Consider the following 24211-nt stretch of genomic DNA (forward strand, 5'->3'; position numbering starts at 1 on the left):
ATCTTTGCAGAGCGTGAGAGCTCATTATATATCAATCTGTACTACTCTATCTGTAGTTTTTTCCGCAAAACACGAGAGGCGTATACATTTCATCTCTAGCAAGTAACCATCATGTGCATACATGGAATATTAATAGGAAATTAATTCTCCCGTCTTCGAGAGAGAAAGAGAAGGTTAATCGGTCATTGCACGCAACGCCGCGTGCACGTGGAAATACAGTGCACGAGCCCAGCGTGCGTAGCGCTGCACCCAAGGGTGGTAAGATGGAATTTTATATTCAGCACAAGCACCTCCCACCGCCTCTTAATTACGCCTAACGAGCCAAGCTAATTTAAACACAGAATAGAGCAACCACAACTGTTCTGAGAAGAAGCACATCGAGGATGATCGCGATCTGTAACACCGGTTCCCACGCGGAAATTCCGTTCGCGCTTCAGCTACGACCCCGAAGACTGGCGGAACACAAGAATGCCCTTCGTTTGATCGAAAAATAATCGAATTCTAAAAGTAATATTCTAAGAAAACGATATGTAGATAGACAAAGAATATATCTACTTAAAACTAATTGTATTTATATAAAATAAAATTATGTAACATTATTTATTTATAATTTAACGATAGAAATATAGAATATATATTTAAATAAAAAACATTTAAAATTATGTCAGATATTTTTTAAAAGAAAGTCGTTAATAGATTTCCTAAAATGGCTCTTTTCCATTTCTCGAAAATTAAACATTTGTATAAATATTAAAAACATGATCTGCTTAGATAATTAAAAGTAAAAATCCTTAGTTTATACATTCTTCCATATAAAATCTGCTAAAAACAAATTTTTGATAAGCAAGAATAAAATTCGCATGATTTTCTTTCTCAAATGACATACTTTAAACTATAGTGAATATATTAATGATAATATTAGATCATTTTACATGTTTGAAACTTTCTAAAACTATTTTATTTATATTTTTCTTTTATATATTTTTCTTCGTGGTGCGGTTTGAAACATAAAATCGTGCAACGTAAAGCGGTACACTTCTCCATGAAAATAAATAAATAACCAAGAAATCTTCAACTATTATCTTAATAAATAAATTTTGTCACGTTTTTTATACTTTAAAGTAGAAAAGTTTGCGTCAGATCTACATATGCACTAATAAGATGTTAAAAAAATGTATAAAGCGAAAGGCTTAATTTTAGCCTTTGAATTTTATAAACTTTATTGTTTAATACATAAAGATAAATTAAATTTCTTAGTTTATCAATTTATTTTATAATTAACTCCTTTCCTATGGGATCGTGTCTGAATTCTGTGGCAGTTTTGGGGCCTTATTTCTCAGACGCTCTTTTTGGTTTACGTTACAAAAACATTATTACAAAGTACGAAACAATATTATAAAAACTGCTATACCATCTAATGGAAAACATTTTCCAATTTGTATTATGTTTTTAAAATTTTAATTTTAATTTAATTTAATTTTTATTTAACAACTATTATTCAAAAACAAAATGGTATGCCAGTATTGATGACTTTCCTAATGTATTTTATATTTTACGAATATTTTGTAGTAAAAGAATCTATTTGTTTCATTTTTTACTTTAAATAGAAGTTTATTTTCAACTTTATGCTAAATATTATTACAAATGAGTTCTTTTCTTACAGCCAAATTTTGTAATTCAAAGAGGAAAGAAACGTTTTATCTGTGTAAAGGAATTCAGGGATAAGAGTTTGCGTTTGTTGTGTTATGTATTCGTGAAACAAAATGCACGTGAGATAAACGCAGATCCCGCCGTTTTCTCGCGTCTTCCTCTTGAAACTTTATGGCGGTAGTTAAATTATGGCTCAGTTAAGTATAATCACGCGGATGTTCTCTCAATATAGGCACCATGGAATGCGGACTGGATCTGTAACCTTTCTTCCGCTCAAACATAATTCCATCACAGAAAGTGAGCGTAAAAAAGATAGGCCATTTGTATTCACACAGTACAACCAACTAGATATAGTTCTGATCGATTAGACTAAAGCTATAATGATAAGTAATATTCTGAATATTCGTTACGATTGTACTTATTATCTGCGTTCTGAAATTTCTACTATGATCAAGTTTATTTAAGTCGAATTACAAGAAATCTGTTCTTCGGGTTTTTTTCCTTTCGATCCATCTTGCAATCGACTTGAACGGTATTACAATCATTATTAAATGCATCGTTATCAAAAAATAATTTTGGATTTACAATTAGACCACTCTTAGTATCAGTAGTCTCAATCGTATCAAATTAGTTGTAACTCCTTTCTTTATCGATTACTGCTGTAATGTACTCGATATTTTTGCACACAAGTAATTTTATACGATTACTTCTTTCTGTGCTAATCGCGATCGAATCATGATTACGCGTAAGAGTGTGCACGCACATACGCGAGATCTCATAGACATACGACCGCGCGGTGAACGATGCATCCTCTTCTTTGGACTGGATGAAATTTTGCACAAAATTGCATTGTTTGAATAATTCTTCGTAGTTGCATCAAGATATTATAGCATAAAACGACGGTAATCACGAAATAGAAACCATTAACAAAAAAAAAATGTAAAAAACATTTCCTTTTTTCTTCAAGATGAAACAAGTGCAAAGATTGACGATTACATGTTTACTTGAACATTTGTTAAATTTGTTTGTTACTTATAAATTTTCTGTAGCTTAATTTTGCAATCCAAAATATTTCTCGCAAATGAGCAAATACCAAACACTTTATTTTCAACTTTATCTAATCAGCTGGTCTAAATAAAAAAAATTTTGTTTTTTAAAGGAACTTTTTGAAAATCTCAAAAGAATAGAATGCTGATTATAATCACGTTATACAGATAATTTAAAGAATTATGCAATAAGCTGCTACAGCGCATTACGTCGAATCCAACTCGCCGTAGGATTACAAAGACTTGAAGGAAACCAAGAAACATTCGCACTTAAAATATACGTTTGCAATTGCACCGACCCCTTTTCTATAGTATTTCTCAACGAGGAACGTCAATTGCTCGAATACCAGCGGGCAATATCCCGAATGATCGTAAATAATCGCAACCAGCAATTTATGAATCAATCGAAACAATGGGGTTCCGGAGGATTGGATCAAAATAATTTGACGCGACATCGTTAATTACCGTCTCGACGCGATGCGACGCGCCTTTGCAGCCGTAAATTCTATCACAGCTACAAAGAGCGATCACAACACGTGATTGAGAAATATACGAATCTCAAAGGATAGAATTTACATTGCGTGCCATCGCTGTCACGTCGACAATTTTATTGACAATGTATAAATTTTACATTTTAAAACCCGCATGCACTAACATTATTTTAAATATAAATGACGCAATCTCAAAATTAGAGTCAAACGAATTTAGAAATAGACACGTGCTCTTTTAATTTATACAATATAGTCCACAATATATTCCAATTTACATCCAAATTTTATTGCAAATCGATCTTCCGCTTGCAAGAACTTAAATGAATATTTATTACATCCCATCAAATAATTTTTTATCTTATTTGAAATATTTTTGCGTATCATACATATATTACAATATCGATAAACGTAAGATATAGAATTGCTACTTGTGCTTCTTTAAAATTTAATCTCTAAATCAGAAATTTCCAAAATATACAATACATATTATAGATCACGATCTGTTAGTAAGTCGAAAACTTTTTCAATGCTAATCTTTTTCAGGAATTAAAACTAAATTTTGAAATAAATTATAATTATTAAACTTGCATAAAAATGATTTGCATTGATATCGAGAGAGTGAGTGAGTGAATGAGTGAGTAAGTGAATGAGAGAGAGAGAGAGAGAGAGAGAGAGAGAGCGAAAGAGAGAGATGTCAAAACTACTATCAACAAAAATAGAAAATAAACGCATTTTTTAAATTTTCATTCTCTTTATGTAGAGAAATAGATTATAGATTAAAGAAATAGATAAGAGAAATATATGGTACATTAAGTAAAATAAATAATTAATTAATTTACTATCCTCTTCTCTCGTGCTATTTCATGTTCATTAAAGCTAAGTCGCAACTATTTGTTATTTTAAAAAACATGTGATCTACACAAGTTTAAGAAACTCTGCTTTAAATATTAAAGTTTCTCAATTAAACTTAATCAACCTTAAGATTGGTGATTCAAGTCGTTTTATTGCGGTGCAAGGTAACAAGAAATCTCAATTTACCGTCGTATTGTACGTATATCTTCAACTTCGAAAATTATTTCTTCTCAAAACAAATAGCACGTATCATGTACCATATCCTTGCACAAAAAACTAAATACATTAACATCGATTTCAAATAATTGCAGAAATATCGATTTTCTTGGCGTAAAAGTGAAGGATACACTTAACAAACGAACAAAGAAGTTCATTGTTCTCAATTATCAGATGTATATGTGATTGCATTCAATTCGCTTTTGATTTGATTCCTTAATTCATAAGGCCTTACTCATACATCAAAGACTATTCGTGCACGATACAGATGCGCATATGTATGTTTACTGCTGTTCACTATTGTTCGTTTTCCTATCATCATAACTTCTACTGTAACCTTAAAAGGTAAAACGCATTATGTCTTTGAAAGCGTTTTACCAGAGGTAAAAATAGACTGCATACAACGCGGATATATATCTATATTTATTCCGAAAGACAATAGCTGAACGTAAAATACAGGAAAACTACTCGCGTCACTTTTCCTGTATCATCCGAAACAAAAAGAACTTAAGAGTGCCCTAAGTCTTCATTTCCAATTCAAGTTTCAAAAATTCATAACTCGAAAATAAAGTCGCATGTTGATAAACGCTGCAACACATACTTTTTTGGCCTCGAGAATCATCAAAAAAATTAACATCGAAAACCACGGATATTATTTTTGAGTTTCCCCTTGTTAGTTTCAAAGTAATGTCAGTATTAATAACGTATGCACCGTAAGTAATAAATTAAATTTGAACCAAATTTAACGTTTCTATAGTTAACTCGGTTTATTTGTTTTAATTTAAATTGACAAAATATTAAATAGAAGTAGTAGCGACCTATAAAAATGATTAAAAATAACTCAAATTGTGGATAAAATTCGACAGTACGAATTTAATAGTGTAAAACTAGTGAACTTGTGCTAGGAGAGAATTGTCTAGTATCAACCGCTCTAAGTTTTTTATAGTATGACTTAGGCTACACTTAGCAAAAATTAAGAAAAAAGTGATTTGTTAAATAGTACTTACTGAAAGGATGGAAATTATTTTTATCTTTTATTAAATATAAAAAATAATAATTAGCAAAAAAAGATGGGTTCTTTTCGTTTCCAATTCGAAATTGGGACAAAATTATCATCTAATATGGAACAATTATTAAATTAGTAGGTTTTTAGATTAAAATGATAACTAATATAAGAAGAAGATATTCAAATGTTAGAACAAAATCTTTTATTCTAAATTAATATTTATATATATCACACTTAAAATAAATAATATTTTCTTCATCTTTGCATTCGACATGTGCCTAATTTGAACATTTAATGCACTTAATCTAACGTTAAACGTTTCTTTGCAAATAACACATTCTGTAACTTCTGCATGATCTAGTTTTCTTTTTGATTCGAGTTCCTTTTTAATCTTTTTCCCTAATTTTCTTTTCCTCTAATTTTCTAAACTTTTCATATTCTTTTTCTCAGCTTTTTTTCCGTGCTTTTTTAATTTATCGTTTCTCTTATTTTTCTTTAATTCTCTATTAATTTTTTTTTCTCTGCATTTAATATTGTTTGTTCAACCAATTTATTTTTGTCCTGCAGTTTCTTTATGAAAGTATCTCATGTTAAAATTTCTGATTTTTGTGTTTGTTCGTTTCTGTTTTACTTTCTTTCCTAAAGAAAATAAATTCTTCATACTTGTGGATAAAATTTCTTGAAACATTTCTATTAAATTAGAATATGTATCTAATGGAAAAATTTCCATAAGAAGTTGATATTATTAATAATACTGTATTGGTCGATATCACATGACAGGCACGTTGGAAGTATAATATTTTCGGTTATACTGCGCAATATACAATGAAAATTATTAAACTTTAAATGCTATGTTTTTACATTTAATAGATTAAATATAGTATACATAATGCAATAAAATCCTTTATTTATCTAAGGAACAAGAAATCAACACTAAATAATTTTCAAGAAACGCAATCAACATACTGATGAAATATTGCAATAATACATATGACCGCGGAATATGCAATACAGATGTGTAATACGCATTTGTTTATGCAAAATATTTTTATGTAACGGCAAAAGTGAAGATTAGTTTAGGTCGATAATGTACACCAGTCGATACTATGTAGATGAATCTTACCTATATAAGATGAAGTTTCTCTTACAAGCCTCTTCACCTGGCATTTACAAAAAAATCGTACCATAAGTAAATTATATTGATTTTAAATTTGACGAAGAAAATTACATAATACAATGACATGAACTAAAGAGGAAACTTGAAAATTAATTACAAGTTATAAAGATTACGAATTATTATGTAATAATTTATCTCTAATTGCGTTTAGCGCATAATTTTAATGATTATCTATCTGAAGATCAGCTAAAATTTTTAATCCTTTTTATTTATGATACAAGTGTTAATAAAAATCTCGAATTATTACATGTAGCAAACATCAAATCTGATCAAATGTTGGTGTTTATTGCAACTGAGAAAAGTTTATGATGACCAACTAAGGGAAAAAGGGAGGAAATTCCTCCCTTCCAATCATATTCCTCCCATTCTCCTTTTTGCCATAAAAATTGTAGAAATTCCTCTCTTTTTAAAATTGTTATATGAAAACAATGAATTGAGAATAGAGAATAAAGAAAATCTTTTTAATTTAGCTTTGTAATACAGATAATCATCGCTAACCAATCAAAAACATTGTGACAAAAGTAGATGTCTCACGATCATACAGCTTTCTCTTTTACCTAGATGGACTGCGTTCGAAAATTGTACTCGTCGGGTGGAATTACTTTGAGTAACCAATTAGGGCAAAAAAAATATTAAAATTTTTTGATACTGTAAAGGCTGTGTTGATGGTGCAATACAATTTTAAGGATGTGCAATGTCAGGATTTTTACGACAATGTTGTAAATAATAAAAAATTAAAGTAGAAAGATATTCGACCGTTACTGTAACAACATAACTCAAATAAGATCGCCTTCTACGGTCGGAGCTAGATCTCCGTGATTGTATTGTTTATATAATTTTATATACTTTCCTCAAATTCAATGAACGCGCAATTTTTTCAGTCATAACACAGCTCTACATTGAACAAGATTTAGTAATATCACGTATTATTAAGATTGAAATAAATACTAACCCTTCCCCCCTCCCACCCATTGAATGTGAGAAAAGTATATAAAATCACACAAACAATACAAGCACGGGAGATCTAGCTGCGACCGTAGAAGGCGTTCTTGTTTGAGTTATGTTAATAAAAAATTGTTAGACTTTTGCGAGAGAAAAGCTAAATATAAGGATAACAAAGAAAACAAATATTGTAAAGACTTTTTTATTTTAAAAGATATTAATTTTTTTTAGTTAATTTTTTTGTTTAAAAGACTGTGAAAGAGTACATTAAATATGTGATTAAATGTTGTTTTTAAATATAATTAAAAAAAAATTGTTAAATATAATTTAAAAAGAAACGTGTAAGAAAAAGTTTTTATATCTTCCTTCGGTTATCACCTAGTAAAATTGATTTCCCCATTTCCCTCCCTTTTCCTCCTTTTTGACAAAAAATTTCTTTTCTTTTCAATTTTGGAGTTAACCACCCTACAGAAAAGAAAGGAATGACTTAAGAACACAAATGCAAATATCCAAACGTTTATATTCGCAATTCGTTCAGTGTTCATTCGTAGACCATAACCCAGCTTAATGCGCATTTCTTAGTCATTAGCGTGATCTGATCAGAAGATACATCAGAAAAGTCCAATCGTTATCGCGAGAATAATTGTCGGGCGTCGATCACAAGGTATGGCAGTGCTATTCGCATACTGTGATACACGGAAGCATCAGACCGTCGCGTCGCAATTATCTCATGGGATACTAGTACTCAGGTTCTAACACATATGTATTGGTAACTCGAGCATTTCCTCGACTATTTATTCTCGTACATGGGAATCGTGTTTCACATGTGCGTACCATGAATTATACTCGGGGTGAAGAGTAAGGTGGGAAAAAAGATTTGCACTTGGGAAAAACTCGTCGGAAAAAAAAACCGTAAAAACTAAAGCTGACTCATGGTACTCTTAATTACCGTTGTCTGTATCTGCAATCTTCTCGAGGTGAACCTTGCTGTAATCGTTCATATTCTTGTCAATCTTTTTCGTATGCAAATAGTACAAGTATGTCGGAGCACTTTTCTTGCTAATTATGCGTTCGTTTCTACAAAAATTATTTTTCAGTTGCATACAGAGTGTCTTACAAACTTAGAAAAGAAATACGTAATTTTAAGAAAAATAATCATAGTATGTAAGAAACAAATAAGAAAATTTTAAACAAGATACTCGTTTTTTATTTTAATAGAGGAAGGACGGTAGTCATAGAATTTCTGGAACGGTGAAATATCATAACGTCTCGTATAATTCGCGTTAAATTTTAAGAATAACTGTTAAAATTACTTCGTTAGAGTCTATTTAGATATTGTAAAATGGCTACTGGTCATTAGCGTTCGTTGTGTTTTTATAAAAGTTGAATTTTAGTTTTGGAAGTAGCAGAAATTTTTATAGATTTATACATTTACGTTCTACGTAATTTTGAGAAGTATGTTACATATAAATTTTTTAACTTTAGCCTAACTTGAAAGCTTTAATTGTGAATCACAAATAATATTATTGAATTTAATGTGTATCGTAGTGTGTGTATGAATTTAGCAAATAAAGTCATATTATATGTGGGCTGTGATTGTGAAATTTGGTCCGCCATGTGCATTTTTTTGCGATTTTACAATCTCATTGTAGACATTGTACGTTTATTAGAAGTAGATATTATTTCAATGTATAATACAAAAAACCTTGACAGTCATAGCTAATATTCATGCTAATATTTATTGTGTAATTTTATATACATTTTTAAGTTCACGAAATTGCACTTCAAATAACTTTTCAGTCTAAAAGTATAGTTTTAAGTTGAACAATAAATAGTAATGTCACATTACTAAATGGAACGCCAAGTTATTAAATTAAAAGTTAATTGTTATTTAGATGCTTATTAGTAATTATTATTAAATTGATTTTCAATTTAATAACATATTATTTCTTGTGCAACTTAGAACTGTGTTTTAAGATGGAAAAGATATTCAGCGCATAGTTTCGTGAACTTGAAAATATAATTACATAATAATATTAGCACTAAAAAGAAAACGGTCGAAACTGTCTCTTACCAATTTTAATGAACTTTGAGTATGTTGTAGAATTATAAATTATTGGACGCATATTCTTTTTATTTGCATTTCTCGAGGTTTATATCGCAAAGTTCATACAAAAGTTTTATAGTTATAACCATTTCTTCATAAACCTCGTAGTTTTAAGGATATTCATTAAAAATAAAAAAAAAATTAATATTTCTGAGGGGATGTTTCAACTTTTAAACCTTGAGATAAGCAGATAAAAAAAATATGAGTGTAATATTTTTTAATGTTTTACAACATATCCAAAGCTCATCAAAATCGATGAGAGACAATTCCGACTATTCCTTCATAAGTTCTAGCTAGACCGTCGACTTTTTGTTTATATTGTGTTTTTTACATACTGGTAAAAATTTTCTATTTTATATAAATTAATTTTAAAAACTTCAAGTTTTATTTAAAACATTTTTTAAAGTTTAAAGCAAGTCAAAAAGTTATTTTAAAAAATTATTTTTTTAATAATATACATTTTTTGTATGAAATGTTCGTAAAACCTTGTTTTATGGCACTTATTTGTGTGTAAAACGAAAGATCATTAATTTAGGTTCTTTTTATAAATAAAAGTACCTTTCATAACACTAGTTGTTAGTATTCAACACCGTGCTATTCCACGCATTCTTTTTTCCCTCTTCTGTAAATTGTAATACATTTGTTCTATATACCCGATGAACTTCTATCTAGGGTAATTGATAGAACTCTATGGCTAATAAACTGATGTTGGTTAAAATTGTGTCACCTAAATATTTACTGAGTTATTGTCAAGAAACAAATTAATATTTCACAACTTCCTCTTTTCCTTTACATACTTAAATGATTGTTTAATAAGCGTTGCAGAGCTTTCTATTTGAAGACGAAATAACAAAAAATGATTTGTGAATTAACGATTAAAATATCGCAGTATTTTAATAATTTAACTTTTATGGAGAGATTTTTTTTTCAACAAAGTGTTAATTTCTCAGTGTTATAAAGAAAAACAACTTTTGATTAAACTTTTGCTAACTAGATATTATAAAAAAGTTTTCAAATAAATTTGATCACATTTTACATTCCACCTGGCCACATTTTCTGTCTACATTTTTTGAAACATCCTGTATAGGGAAGCATCAGTCTCATGAAATCGCTCGTTCTTGAACATGGAATGAAGTCACTCGCAGTAACAGATGCGACAGCAAGAAAGACTTGAAAAGCAAAGGTGCATAATGCGAGGAAAAGGAATGAAACGAGCCAATATTCAGCCGCATCGTTGCAGATGAGATTGCAACTGCTGCTGCTGGAACTAGGAGGAGGCGGAGCTCTCTGAGCTCTGTTTGCCTGCAAATTGGCCCCCATGACCGTGGTCTATTTTCTCCAGTTCTTTTCCTCTTCTTTTGCTCCTCCACGAAAACAATAGGTCTGTTCTTGTTAGCATGAATGGATAAGGAAACTAATAAAACTTGGACTCGACTAAATACTGCAAAATAATTTTCAATATGTTGAAGTGCGATATACAAATAATTGTGTTTTCAAAAATACAGAACATGAACTAAAAGTATATACTTATTGTTAGTAAATACATTTAAGATCAAGTAAAATTTTTTCATATTAAATTAAGTTAAAGTTTATTGCCCATATTCAGAATACACTTAGAGAAAAATTAAATTGATTTTAAGCAATGGATCCGTATTTAAAACGCTTTCATATAGATGTTAACTCGCTTGTATGTTATTCTATCCTTACATTTAAAAAATTACGAAGACAAACTAAAGAAGCGCATTAACATCTGTACAAGGGCGTTCTAAATACGAGCAAATAACTCATAAATCAATATCATATATAGCTCATAAATTATAATTTAATTATATTGTATTAAGATTAAATTAACTTAAGTCAAATTAAAAATTAATTTTGAAAAGCATTATATATTTATATTAAATTAAAATAATTTAATTTTCATAATTTTTAATAATTAGATAACTCTAGTAATAACAAAACAACTACAATACTTAAATTACATAAATTTAATTTTTTTTTATTTATAAATTTCGTTTACGTGAAGCAACAGAAAAATACTGTTTTTTTATATTATATGAAAATGTATTTATTCCTTTTATAATTTTTTCTTTTATTTACATAGATAAATTTTTTACACTAAAAAAAAGGTTAATAAATTAATAAATTAAAGTTTATGTATTTTAAAAATAATTAGTTGAAATTAAATGTTAATTTATTTGAATTAATTAAGAAGTAAACCTATCTTTGTATTACTTACCGAATTTATTAAAAACTTAGTACACTTGTTAAAAATAATTAATAATTGGCAACCAAATATGTTTATGAGGAGAAATCAACTCTTGAAAATCGACTAAATTTTTATTGTTCAGATATAAAAATATTCATTTTTATATAAGGGGATAATTTGAAAATTTTATATTTATATTTTACACATTTATAATATTATGCTATCACGTTTCGTTTAGAAGTTATAACGGAAAAATAAAAATCTAACTAATTTAGTTGATTTCAATCCTTAAATATATTTGGTTAAATAAAAAAATATGTGTCTATTATAACATTTTTTTTAAGAACTGCTTGCTCAAATATATCATGAAGATATCTTAAAAACTAATAGTCAAGTCTCATTACACTTCGCATTCTTGCTGGCCTTCCTAAACAAATTTTTTTTTCTTTTTTTTTTAAATCTGGCTTTTATCTATGTAATGCACTTATGATAAGAATATGAAATCGAAAATAACAGATCTAATGCAATTCAACATGTCCTGATTTTTTTTTCACAATGCAAAAACAGAAATTGATGTATTGATACGTTCCTTTGCCAGTCGATTCTTGATACATTATACGTATATGTGTGAACGCCGCGATCTAATAAAGGAACGGTTAATGTTTAATATTCTACAGACATACCGAATTGCCGATGAACAGAAATGAAGAGACGCATTGCATTAAAATAAAAAAAATAAAATAACATATTGAATTGTTCAGCGTATAAATTTATATTTAAATTTAAATAAATTAGTAAAATAATAATTAAATAATTAATTTCAAGATATTATTGACCATATCTTTTTTAAAACAAATTCATAAAATAAAATCTTATTTAATTCATCCATCACAAACGCACTATCACAATTGATAAATTCAATAAAAAATTACATTCAGTTGTCTTCAAAAATAGATGTATTGATTAAACAGGCATCAAAGATCAATTCAATATTCGTTTAAACGTTTAATTTTATGCGAAAAAAATACGCAGCGTAAAAAGCGCAATGCACAAATGCGAATCATAATGCGAAAGACAATGCGTAAGAATAGACATTTATTAGTTCACCATTTGCTCATCAATACATAAAAGATTTATAGCAATTATTAAAGTAAGTTACGCGTGAGAAGAATAAGATGATACCTTGCACTATACATATATATTTAAAGTAAAATATTTACTTCCTAACAGAGAAAAAGCTCAGGTGATAATCTAAAGGAGGGCCGCCGCGACTCGCAATGCATTCCTTTTTAACACCACTCGCATATTCAACGGACGACACCTTGACGACGACGCGGTCGACGTGTCAGAGTCCAACGACCCACGAAGTCAGGTAAGAATTATTATGATTCTACAAGCGTACAGACGAACAAAATTCTGCCGTAAGACTGATGCGACGGGTCTCTAACTACGGAATTGTCCAACATTGATAATTACAGGTTTTTGACGAAGTAAGCTATTTATAAAGCATAATGTTTCGTACACTTGACATTAATAGAATTTTAACTTGGCCTAAAATAACTTTAACTCGTAGAGTTACCGATAACTTAAAAGATATTTCTAACTGTGTATTTTTTAGGTAGGATGCATAATAACAAAAATCTACAGTTCAACATTTTGCATTTTCTTATGCGGTTGAATGAACACAAGAATGATAACGAGTCATCTTAAGCTGGTCATCAACAAAGGAGAAATAGTTTCTTTAGGGTTTCTTTCCTTAACATGGCTAGGGGAGGACATCACGTCATGTGTAAACAAATCGGCAATTGTGATACATTGAAAGAATTTGCAAAATGACATATTATCCAAAGAAAAAATTTTAATATAATTTTCTTAAATATAATTTGTCTTTTTTAAAATGGAATAATTCGATTATAGCTTTATTTTATTTTGCGATAGAAAATATATGCGTAGTTATTAGGGATAAATTTAGACATTTACGAGATTAATTTCTGAGATTCGTTTAATTCCCGAGATTAAACAACAAAATTGAGTTAATTTGAAAAAAGATACTAATTATTGTGATACTTCGTACTTTTATTTAATCTACTCTCTAATAATAAATTTTTGAACACGTGACACCGCATGAAAGCTATCGTAAACCACATTTATTTTATTTAACTGACATTCAACCATCCTTATCTGCCCTATGCCTGAGCTATAAGTAAGAAGCTAAAACTCCGTTGGACACATACTTTTCACTTTTGGACTGATGCAAGTTATTCAATTTTCGTTTTCCTTAACATTACATTTTTAACTTTTTATTAATTCTTTAATATTAAAATTTTATTCTTATAATTATAGTTTTATTTCAATTTTAAATCAGACATTATTCACATCTACAATACTTCCGGCGATATCAGATGTCTTAACACCTTTCTAAGTTTTATTTTTTGGCTCCACTCTTTCTCATCTTTGAAAAAGAAATAGTTGCGATTTTTTATTTTTAATTTAACTTTATTCATTGGGAATCGTGATGGAACTCGTGATGGAATTTGTGATGGAAAGTGTTTATATTTTAAATTTATTTTTAATTTGTATTACATGTATTTTATTTACATTATTCATATTTCTTATACATTTCACCTGTGATATGATTCGTCATTTTTTCTCTTTTGTTCTATTTATTTCTACATTTGTGCTATTGTTGTGAAACTGTTTCATTGTTCCTATTGTATTAAGTCACTATTTATCTCTATATTAAGTCATTATTTTACTATAATTCATTAATGATAATTAAGTAAAATCAAAATGTACCACATTTAATTGAGTAAACATGTAAATACTTTTTTTGTCTTACATTTCAATTAAGCTTGTTTTTGTCTTTCTTTCATACTCCTTTGATTTACAGAATACAATTTGCAGAGTACAATTTGTACTAATACTACTTAAAACAGCTTCAAGACAATCTATATTATTGCATAATATTTTTGATATTATACAATATTATTAATCGTCTGCAGGCTATATAGATTTATACAATATATTATGTCAATTAAAAGTTATTTAAAATATATTATGCAATTTGTTAAAATTTGGGAAATATTGGGGAGATTATTGTGCAATAATTAAGGTACACTCAGAAAAAAATTAGAAAAATATTAGAAAACTAAAATGTTTAGGTGCAAACCCTGATTGAAGTAATATTTTTCGTAATAACTTCTTTACAGATAAATTACAGATAAATACTTCTTACAAATAAATAATTAAATTGATTAACAATTTAATTTCGTGATATTATATTCGGATTCTTCTTTAAAGTTGTGTTTTAAGTCCAGCAAAATTGTGGCACGCTATTTTAAGGAATCTTGTAAATATTTATAAAATTCAACTAGAAAAAATTATTGAGCACTAAGAACTGCTTTCGACAGCTAATGCCGTATTTATTATCTCAATTTGTTATCTCAATTACACTTTCCGGTTATATTAGGGTTATTTGTATTAAAATGTTTTCTTCAATACGTTCAAATAACATTAAGTTAATTCAACAATTATTTAATTGCATAAAAGAAGTTCATTCATGTCTATCCTTACAATTTTTTAATCAAAAATTAACTAAACCAACTCGATATTTAATTGAACGTATTGAACTAACCGTATTAGTTTCTCAACTAATTTTTTTTATTAATATATCAATTTATATTTCACGCTCATTTTTAACGTAATGTTATCAGAATTAACGCTAAATAGTGAAAAATAACTTTGATAGCCATTGTTCTATTTAAAGAAGTGCTATCTAGTTTAGAAATTCGTCTTTATTACATCTTGGTTTGCTTGTTGATCAGATGTTGATTAACTTATAAATATTTTAACGAGTTGTTTCTAATAACAATTAGTCACAGTCAGAGATTAAACTCATAATAAGAATTAACTTATTGCGGTACGTTGAAAGTTATATTGGAAATTATATTAAAATGTCTAAAAGGAGGACATCAATAATATTATACAATATTATAAATCGTTTGGAAGCCATTTAATGATGAAATAAGTATCTTTTCATTGTAGCGATCAGTTTCGATTAGTTATTTTGATGTTCTGAAATGGGATTTACACGATGTGATTACGGCATCACGTTACACGCGAGATACACCTGCTTTACAAATGCCTGTGAATGCCGAGCAAATCGCGTGTCAAACGAATCGCCCATGTAAACGCTTCACTCTCGTTTTCAATGGCGAGAGAAAGGGGAGAATAATGACTCTTGATGAATATGACTCGTACTAAAATTCATAGGCAATAAGATATAGGATACTCATGGAAACAATTCGAACTCACCAAGCAATTCATCATCGTACACAGGACAAGGATCGTCCCACAACTTCCGCGCATTATTTCCGCTTTGCTGGCCACGCAGCTCTTGCGAGTCGAATCGATTTCCCGCTTCACCTGCGGCCGTACACGCGTATATCACTACCGATAACGAGCGCGATCGTTAGCGTTGCGCACGGGAAGGGAGGTGGTTGCGTGACGGCGGCACAAAGAGGATGTAAACAAGCGTGTAGCGACGGTGCCTTCTCTGCGATGTGCGTCTACGCGTGCGTGCGGATGACTGAAACGAGACTGAACGGACCCCCGTCGGTCTGAGTCTGACTTTTGACGCGGGTGCAGCAGGAGGAACGGAAAAGCGGCTGAGACGGGGCCCGTGCTCCCACCTTTTCTCCACGGTCTTGAGTTACCGTCTTCCGAGCTTCTTTCTCCTCCTCTTCCTCGTCTCCTTCTTCGCCTTCGATCTCGATTCTTCAGCCGATTGGGGCGGCGAAGACCTTTTGTTCGTACACTGATATTTTAATCAAAATGTTTCTCAGATAATCCACTTAATGCATATAGACAGATGAATCTTTTAAATAGAGTAAGATTACCGTTATTGGACCGGCGTCTTTATCGGATTTTTTAAATAACTTAAAAACTAAGCAAACTAATGACATATGTTTACGTAAAAAGATAGGGTACGTCTCCTCACAATCTTCAGCGCAACACTACTTCCATCGCGAGTGCCATTATTGAGCGACAAATGTCAATATAAATTAATTTTACGAAAATTTTATTTTACGCTACAAATTACCAATTTAAATACCGTATTTATACATGTAATTTTACATGCAGTTTCTAATTCTTTCGAACTATGCGCGATTACTTTTAGTTTTAAATTAGCTCTTATACTGATTCAGTAATCAGAAAAGTAATATCACAGAATTAAATTGGCAATCAATTTAATATGACTAATGCTCTAATAGCATCTCTACTAGATTTCCCACATCAAAAACGCTAATAACAGCATATATTAAGACCTTAACTTAGTTTCCGCCCGCAAATGTTAGATGATGATGTAAACAGTTCTAGTAGTCATTACTAACGCATCTGGTATTTTTTTCTTAGTTTTAACATTTCTCGATAATATTCAGTCAGCATACACAATTATTTGCGTAAACAACAATTTTTTTTTTGCTTTGTGAAAAATGAAACGCGATAAAGTGTTTTTTCGACATGTGCTTTTGCACTACTTTGACTTAAAAAAAAGTATAGCAGAAGTTCATCGATTACTTGAAGAAGGTTATGGTAATCAAGCTCCATCGCATACATATGTAAAGAGTGGTATAGACGATTCAAAAGTAGCGCAAAATTATTTTCCTTCACGATAACGCTCGGCCACACACTGGAAAAATCGTCAAGGAAACACTGACGCAGCTCGAATGGGAAACTCTTCCTCACCCAGCGTACTCACCAGACATAGCGTCTTCTGATTATCACTTGTTCAGATCGATGCAGCACGACTTGAGTGGTACACGCTTCCGAAATGTTGAAGAAGTGCGAGAATGGGTGGACAAATGGATTGCTTCGAAACCAACATCGTTGCTTTTATCGAGATGGTGTTGCCCAGTTGCCAGAAAAATGGAAAAAAGTTGTAGAAAGTGATGGAAAATACTTTCACTGAAATAATTTGTACAAATTTTTTTCAATAAATGCTTTTTCTCAGTCTTTTTTGGGCGGAAACTAAATTAAGATCCTAATAGTTTGAAAGAATTAGAAATTGTACATAAAATTACTCATGAAATATTATTTCAACACTAAGGTCTTACTAAGGTTTTTTCTCGAAGTAAACTGCAATATTTTATATTATAACAAATTAAGAATAATAGATTAAGCTTTTATATTATAACAAATTAATAGATATTGAAACAATGAAGTCAAATCAATACTAGTTCAAATTGCTGGTACTGGTAATATCAATACAGTCTCGTGACAAGAAGCAAGAAACGTTAAAGCAACATTTAGAAATGTTGATCTTATGTGTATTTTTAAACAATTTAAAATAATATTGCATAAACGTTTTAAAAAAGTTATATAATACATAACTTTTTCGAAATATTGTTGAAATGTTTTAAACATGTGTTACCTTGGAGTCATGGTTAAAATTTGTTCATATTGAAGTCATATACAACGTTAAATACATGTTTGAAAGGATTAGATATCGTTATTAAATATGTTGTAATAAGATAATAATAATGATTTTATGCTTACTAAAATTTGTATAACTCGTAAAATTCTGCACAGAGCTTATTCACCATAATTAATGTCAGTTATAAAAAAAAGGTAAAAATAGGTTTCTTACAATTTTATCATATAACTTTTCTGTTTTCTTTTTTTTTTCTTCAAAGTACATATGTACAGTCTGTCTATGAACGAAGCAATGTGCATAAGTGACTTATTTAATTTTAAATAAACTAGACAAAACAAGCGCGCTACAAAGCTTTTATTGTATAACTTTATACAAACTACAAATTAAATATTATAGTATACTACTGTAATAGTATATAGTTTTTTATATTTGAATTTTTTTTCACTATGTTAAATTCTAATTTTAAAAAATTATTAGATGATAAAGAATAGACCTCGAGGTATGTTCAGTAAAATTTTTGCGATGAGGCTATCAAAAAGCTGGCAAATGGCGATTGATTTTGTGCAGGGGGGTTTCAGTGGACCCCAAGTGACCATTATGTTATTATTTGAAATTGTGATCATTACGGGTTAATAAAAGTGATATTACTAACTCTTATTCAATTATAACTGTGTTATATGACCGAAAAGTAACGGCGCGCAGTTTGGTTGAGTCTGAGAAAGTATATAAAATCATACGAATATATAAAAGCACTAAGATCCAGCTATGACCGAAAAAGGCCTTCTTGTTTAGATTTATATTAATATATTATCATAAAGCCACTGTTTAGAACTATGAGGAATAATATTATTTTCAAATTAAAAAGTGGTTTATCAATGGAAAAAGTTGCTAGAATGTGTACCGTCAGTCAGGCAGTAGTGCAAAAAATACGTAGACGATATTCCAGTGATGTTTCTACATCTTTTGGAGGTCGTTTTAAATTGTTATCACATCAAAATAAGAGAAGACTAATATATTACATTACATCAGAAGCTGCGGCGATAGCATCAATGGATGCAAAATTATTGGAACGCGATGTTGGGAAGAAGATCAACAAGTGGACTGCTTGAAGAGCATTAAAGAAAGCTAATTTTGTGTCAAATCTTTATTTTTTTCCAAAAACCCAAGTAATACTATTTTTGTATCCTTATTGAAAACTTTTCTTATTCTAACCCATGTAATACTTTCTTTAATTTCTATACAAAATCTAAGTGGTATCTAGTATCACTTGGATTTTGTATAGAAATTAAAGACAGTACCACATAGGTTAGAATAGGAAAATTTTTCAATAAGTATACAAAGATAATATAGATAACCACTTGGGTTTTATGGAAAAAAATAAAGATTCTTTTCATTTGACACAAAATTAACTTCCTTTAATGCTTTTCGAGCAGTCTACTTGCTGATCTTCTCAACATCGCTTTCCAATAATTTTGCATCCATTGATGCTGTCGCTGCAGGGTCTGTTGTAATGTAACATGTTAGTCTCCTCTTATTCTGATGTGATAACAATTTAGGACGATCTCCAAAAGATGTAGGAACATCGCTGGAATATCGTTTACGTATTTTCTGCACTACTGACTGACTGACGGTAAACATTCTGGCAACTTTTCTCATTGATAAGCACTTTTTAATTTGGAAATAATATTATTCCTCACAGTTTTAAACAGTGGCTTCATAATAATATATTAATGCGTTTTATTGCTCAAACAACGATAAAGTAACTATCAGAATACTCCTGCTCACAGACATCGCCAGCAGTTGTTAATAAAATCTGTATTTATAGTTCTTAAGCACAAGAATCTTAAAGCGGAGCAAAACCAATTACACGGAAGATATTTGTATTAATCACAAGAATAAAGATATCACGATTGTTAACATTTTTTTTAAGAGCTAAAATATTATATTTTATACTATGTACTTATTTTTTATTTTTGATCTTTATTTGTTTATTTTGATAAATTTATATCTTAATTAGTGCGATTAATTTGTTGTTTTATAGACTTGTAAATCTGTACTGAAGAAAACCATTATTAAAGATCGAAACGTTTGCTTAACATTGAATTTTAGCTGATTTGCGTCTGACATCCTGCGTGGCTCTTGAGCTCATTATTTCCTAATTTTAATTAATACTATGTATTTTATTTGTTTTTTATTCTAAGTGTAAATATCAAATAAAATTTTAATTTTCTTAAAATGCTGCATGTGTGTTCATTTATACTTCTCACTGTATTCTGGATAATTATCAAAAATAGAAAAACGTTTTTGTAATTTACGGCATATTTTTAATTTAATGAGCTGGAAGTTAATTTCTTCCTTATTTATCTTAGCAGAAAAAAACAATTTTTATAAAGTATATAAAAATTTTAACCAGATTTATAAATAACTAATTATATTAAACCATTGAAATAATTATATTGGTTCAAAGACCCGATTACTAGGATATGAAAACATTTTGCAACATGTATTATTATGCATGAACATCCTATATTTTATTATTATATATTATTTTATTATTATTTATTATTTTATTATTACATATGTATAATTCAATATAATTATTTTCAGATCTGTATCGAGTAAAATTTTTATACATTTCAGTAGAAGTGTTCTTTCCGTGTAGTTTCTCGTGTATTTTGTTTTCTTATTATAAAAAAGAACGGAACATATCTTTTTGTGCATTTAAGCAAACATCTCACGTTTGAAGAAATGCAATAAACATAGCCGGCATGTTCTCGTTACGCTTGGAAAGCGGGAGATCTAATCCGTCCTGATAATAACCGTAGCTCGGGCAACACGTAAGAAAATTGACACAGTGCCGCCGGACAGAAGAACGGCGAGAAACTGACAACCGGCTAAATGCAATATTTTACGGCGCATCACAAGCAGAGTCGCGGCGACTCTGAAAGACGTAGACAAGTGAAGAAACGTCGGTCGTTTTGGAGAACATGAGATAGCGCGACTTCGATTACATCAAAATGCAAATAAAAGATTCGCGCAAGAACTACGAGGCAATCTATAACAAAAAAAGAAACAAAATGGAACCAAGCGGATAAGCGCCACGCGCTGAAATACACTAGCAAAATTAATTGATAGAATACAGAAAAAAAAATACTGGATTGATGGTCTCGTTAATGCATAAATTTTTTGTGGATCTTAGCAATGTATCCCATGCTTGATTATCTTCAGCGTAATTGATCCTGGTAGTGAATCTTGAGTAGAATCCCGATAGATCATTGATGATGGATCGTGGACGGTTTCAAGATGATTTTCCAATAACCGTTATCTTGGCCCTAATAGCACAGAAGATTTCAGTTATTCTGCAGAGATTCTATGAGATTTCAGAGGTTTCAATGTCTCAATTGTATATAATTACTAGGATAATCTATCTTTATAGAGGTAAAAAGAATTATTCGTTTTCTTTCATGGCACCCTTTTAAATAATTTCATATTATGAAAAGAAAAATTCTCCTGCAAGTTGAGTTTTCTAAGACAGTAAGAAAACGTGGCGACTTTCATCTGAAAATTTGGATAAAATTATTTTTTGAAATAAATGTTTCAATTTTTGGTAGAAATATTTTTTTTATTAATATGAAATTTTACCACGTCTTATTACATAATAAAATAGATTAAACAAGCTTAAGAACCGTGCTGGATGTTGTGCGCCAAAACAAAGACAAACCAAAATAAATAAAAGCAAACATTTCGACTTTCAATAACCAGTCTTCATCAGTATAATCGAGTAAGAATCTGTGCCATCAGCTTAAAAAAACATACAAATTAAATACCATCGGAAGTACCTTAGTCTAAATATAGTCTCAAAAAACGAGACATTATTTTCGCAACATAATCTGTGAGTTCCGAAAACTTTATCTTACAATTAGACAAAAGTACGAATGTCACAACACAGAGTTCAAAGACTAATGAAACCTATTTATTTCCTCTGTCAACCGAATATATATTTTTTTTAATTTCTTAATTGTAAGTTACAGAAAGATAATCTGGTAGAGGTAATAATCACTTTGGCAAAAAAGTGCAGCTGACTGGTTTTTGCACCAAACCTTTCAATTATTACTTTTAATTATTCCTAGAGGCTATTAAGGCTTGATAACATTTGAGTTACAATTGTTCGTAAAATTCTTTGTGTTTAGGAAATGTTTGTATACAATATACGGGAGACTCTGTGTTTCTTTTTATTGGACATTATTTACCGCAAATTATTGATAGTAGAAGAAATATTAAAAATATTTTTTTCTAACTTAAAAGAAGTGGGATTATGTATAGGGTAAATGCAACATTAGTTATAGAAGAAACAATATTTTTCAAAGAATTTAACAAAATAAAAGAAACACTGCATGAAGAAATTGGAAAGTTTGTACGAGTAATAAAAAACCTTTCAGAAAAACGTTAATAAAACGAGAGATGTCTTTATTATAAACAAATAAAAACGTTTTTCAAAAAATTAAATAATCTATTTGACATTGCACATGCCTTAGAAATAATGATACGCAAAAAATTCTCACAAAGTCAAAAAAAAAGAGTCATCTGGAATTTATGCTTCATACTTTAAATTAGCGGAACAAGAACAACCAAAACAAAGAAAAACCAAGCAATTTGCGCTTGCAAAAGAATAATCAGCAGATTGCAAAACTACATAAATTTTAATATACATATAGTTTTAAAGACTTGGGAAAAAAAACTCGTTTTTTTTTTTCAATTTTTTCCGCGGATTTTTTCGGTTTTTTTCCAAGAGTAGAAACATTTATTGGAAAAATTCAAAAAGTATTGTACTATGGTGATATCTCATCAATGTTATCTATTTTATGATATGATTTCTTAATCCGGTAAATATACATACAAAGAGAGCAGCATCTGATGACCTTGATCTTGACATACCAGGTGTACAAGTATGAAACGGATTCTTTTTCCAAAAAAAAAAAAAACACGTTAAATTCAGAAAAATGATAAAAAGTAATTCATTCAAAGTATGCTCCATTGGTAGTTATACATTTTTCCCATCTTTTGGGTAATTTGTAGATTGCGCCAGTAAAATCTTCCCCTTTTGCTGCGAATCATCCATCGAGCCATTTTTTCACATCTTTGTACGAACCAAAGCGCTGCTCAGCAAGTGCGTGACCCATTGATGCAAATAAGTGGTAATCGGAAGGAGCTAAGTTTGATAAGTAAGCCGCATGGGCTAGTACTTCTCAACTGAGTGCTTCTAACGTGTCGCGAACCGATTTTGCCGTATGTGATGGAGCATTGTCATGGAGAAAAATGATCTTATGTTGCCTTTTTGATATTCTGGCCGTTTTTCAAGTAGTGAAAAATGTTCACAAGTTCGACGGGACGAATTTCCTCGCTTGGAAATTTCAGATGAACGCCGTGTTTGTCTCGTACGGACTGAGTGAGATTGTGAGTGGCGCGAATGTAAAGCCAGCAGAGGACAAAATAAGTGAACGGAAAGCGTGGGTCAAACAGAACTATGGACATTATTTCGTCGTCGATTGATGCAAAGCAACTTGATTGCTTGTTAACCTGTTTATCCGCGAATGAAATGTGGACATCTTTAATTGTCATACATGAACAAAAGTCTGCATCGAGTAAGTTGCTTTTAACGCAGAAATTTTATGAGTACAAGATGGCCACCAGTGACTTTGTAGTGCAGCACGTCGCCAAAGTTCAAAACATGGCGAGGCAACTTAAAGATGTCGGTGAAAATGTCTCAGATGTCGCCATCATGGCGAAAATCTTGGGTAGCTTCCCATCAAAATTCAGTTCTCTTGTGACTGCTTGGGGCAGTGTAAGCGAAGAAAGTCAAACTATCGCAAATCTCCAAATAAGACTCTTGAAGAAAGAGGCAAGATTAAATGTAGAAGATGAAGCAGCTACAGTATTTGCAGCGATAAGCATAAAAGATAAAACCAGTGCTCAGAAGAAATCCAATCAGAATCAAGGACAAAAGTCTGGAAAGTCCTAGAAAGGTCGAAGTGGTGTTGAGTGTTTTTATTGCAAAGGGCGTGGTCATTACGCCAAACAG

The 24211-nt window shown here is 30.2% G+C and overlaps 1 protein-coding gene across 1 annotated transcript in view; it reads right to left on the reverse strand.

Annotated features, from left to right (window-relative positions):
* The window catches only part of LOC105198916, a 157263-nt gene extending 140873 nt beyond the window's left edge, over positions 1 to 16390 (reverse strand). Inside the window, exon 1 of the mRNA XM_039446838.1 lies at positions 16011 to 16390. Within this exon, the coding sequence (XP_039302772.1) occupies positions 16011 to 16064 (54 nt within the window). The 5' untranslated portion in view covers positions 16065 to 16390. The remainder of the gene's footprint in view (positions 1 to 16010) is intronic.
* Between the last annotated feature and the right edge of the window lie 7821 nt (positions 16391 to 24211).

The sequence above is a fragment of the Solenopsis invicta genome, chromosome 1, assembly GCF_016802725.1.
Source record: "Solenopsis invicta isolate M01_SB chromosome 1, UNIL_Sinv_3.0, whole genome shotgun sequence".
Classification (NCBI taxonomy): domain Eukaryota; kingdom Metazoa; phylum Arthropoda; class Insecta; order Hymenoptera; family Formicidae; genus Solenopsis; species Solenopsis invicta.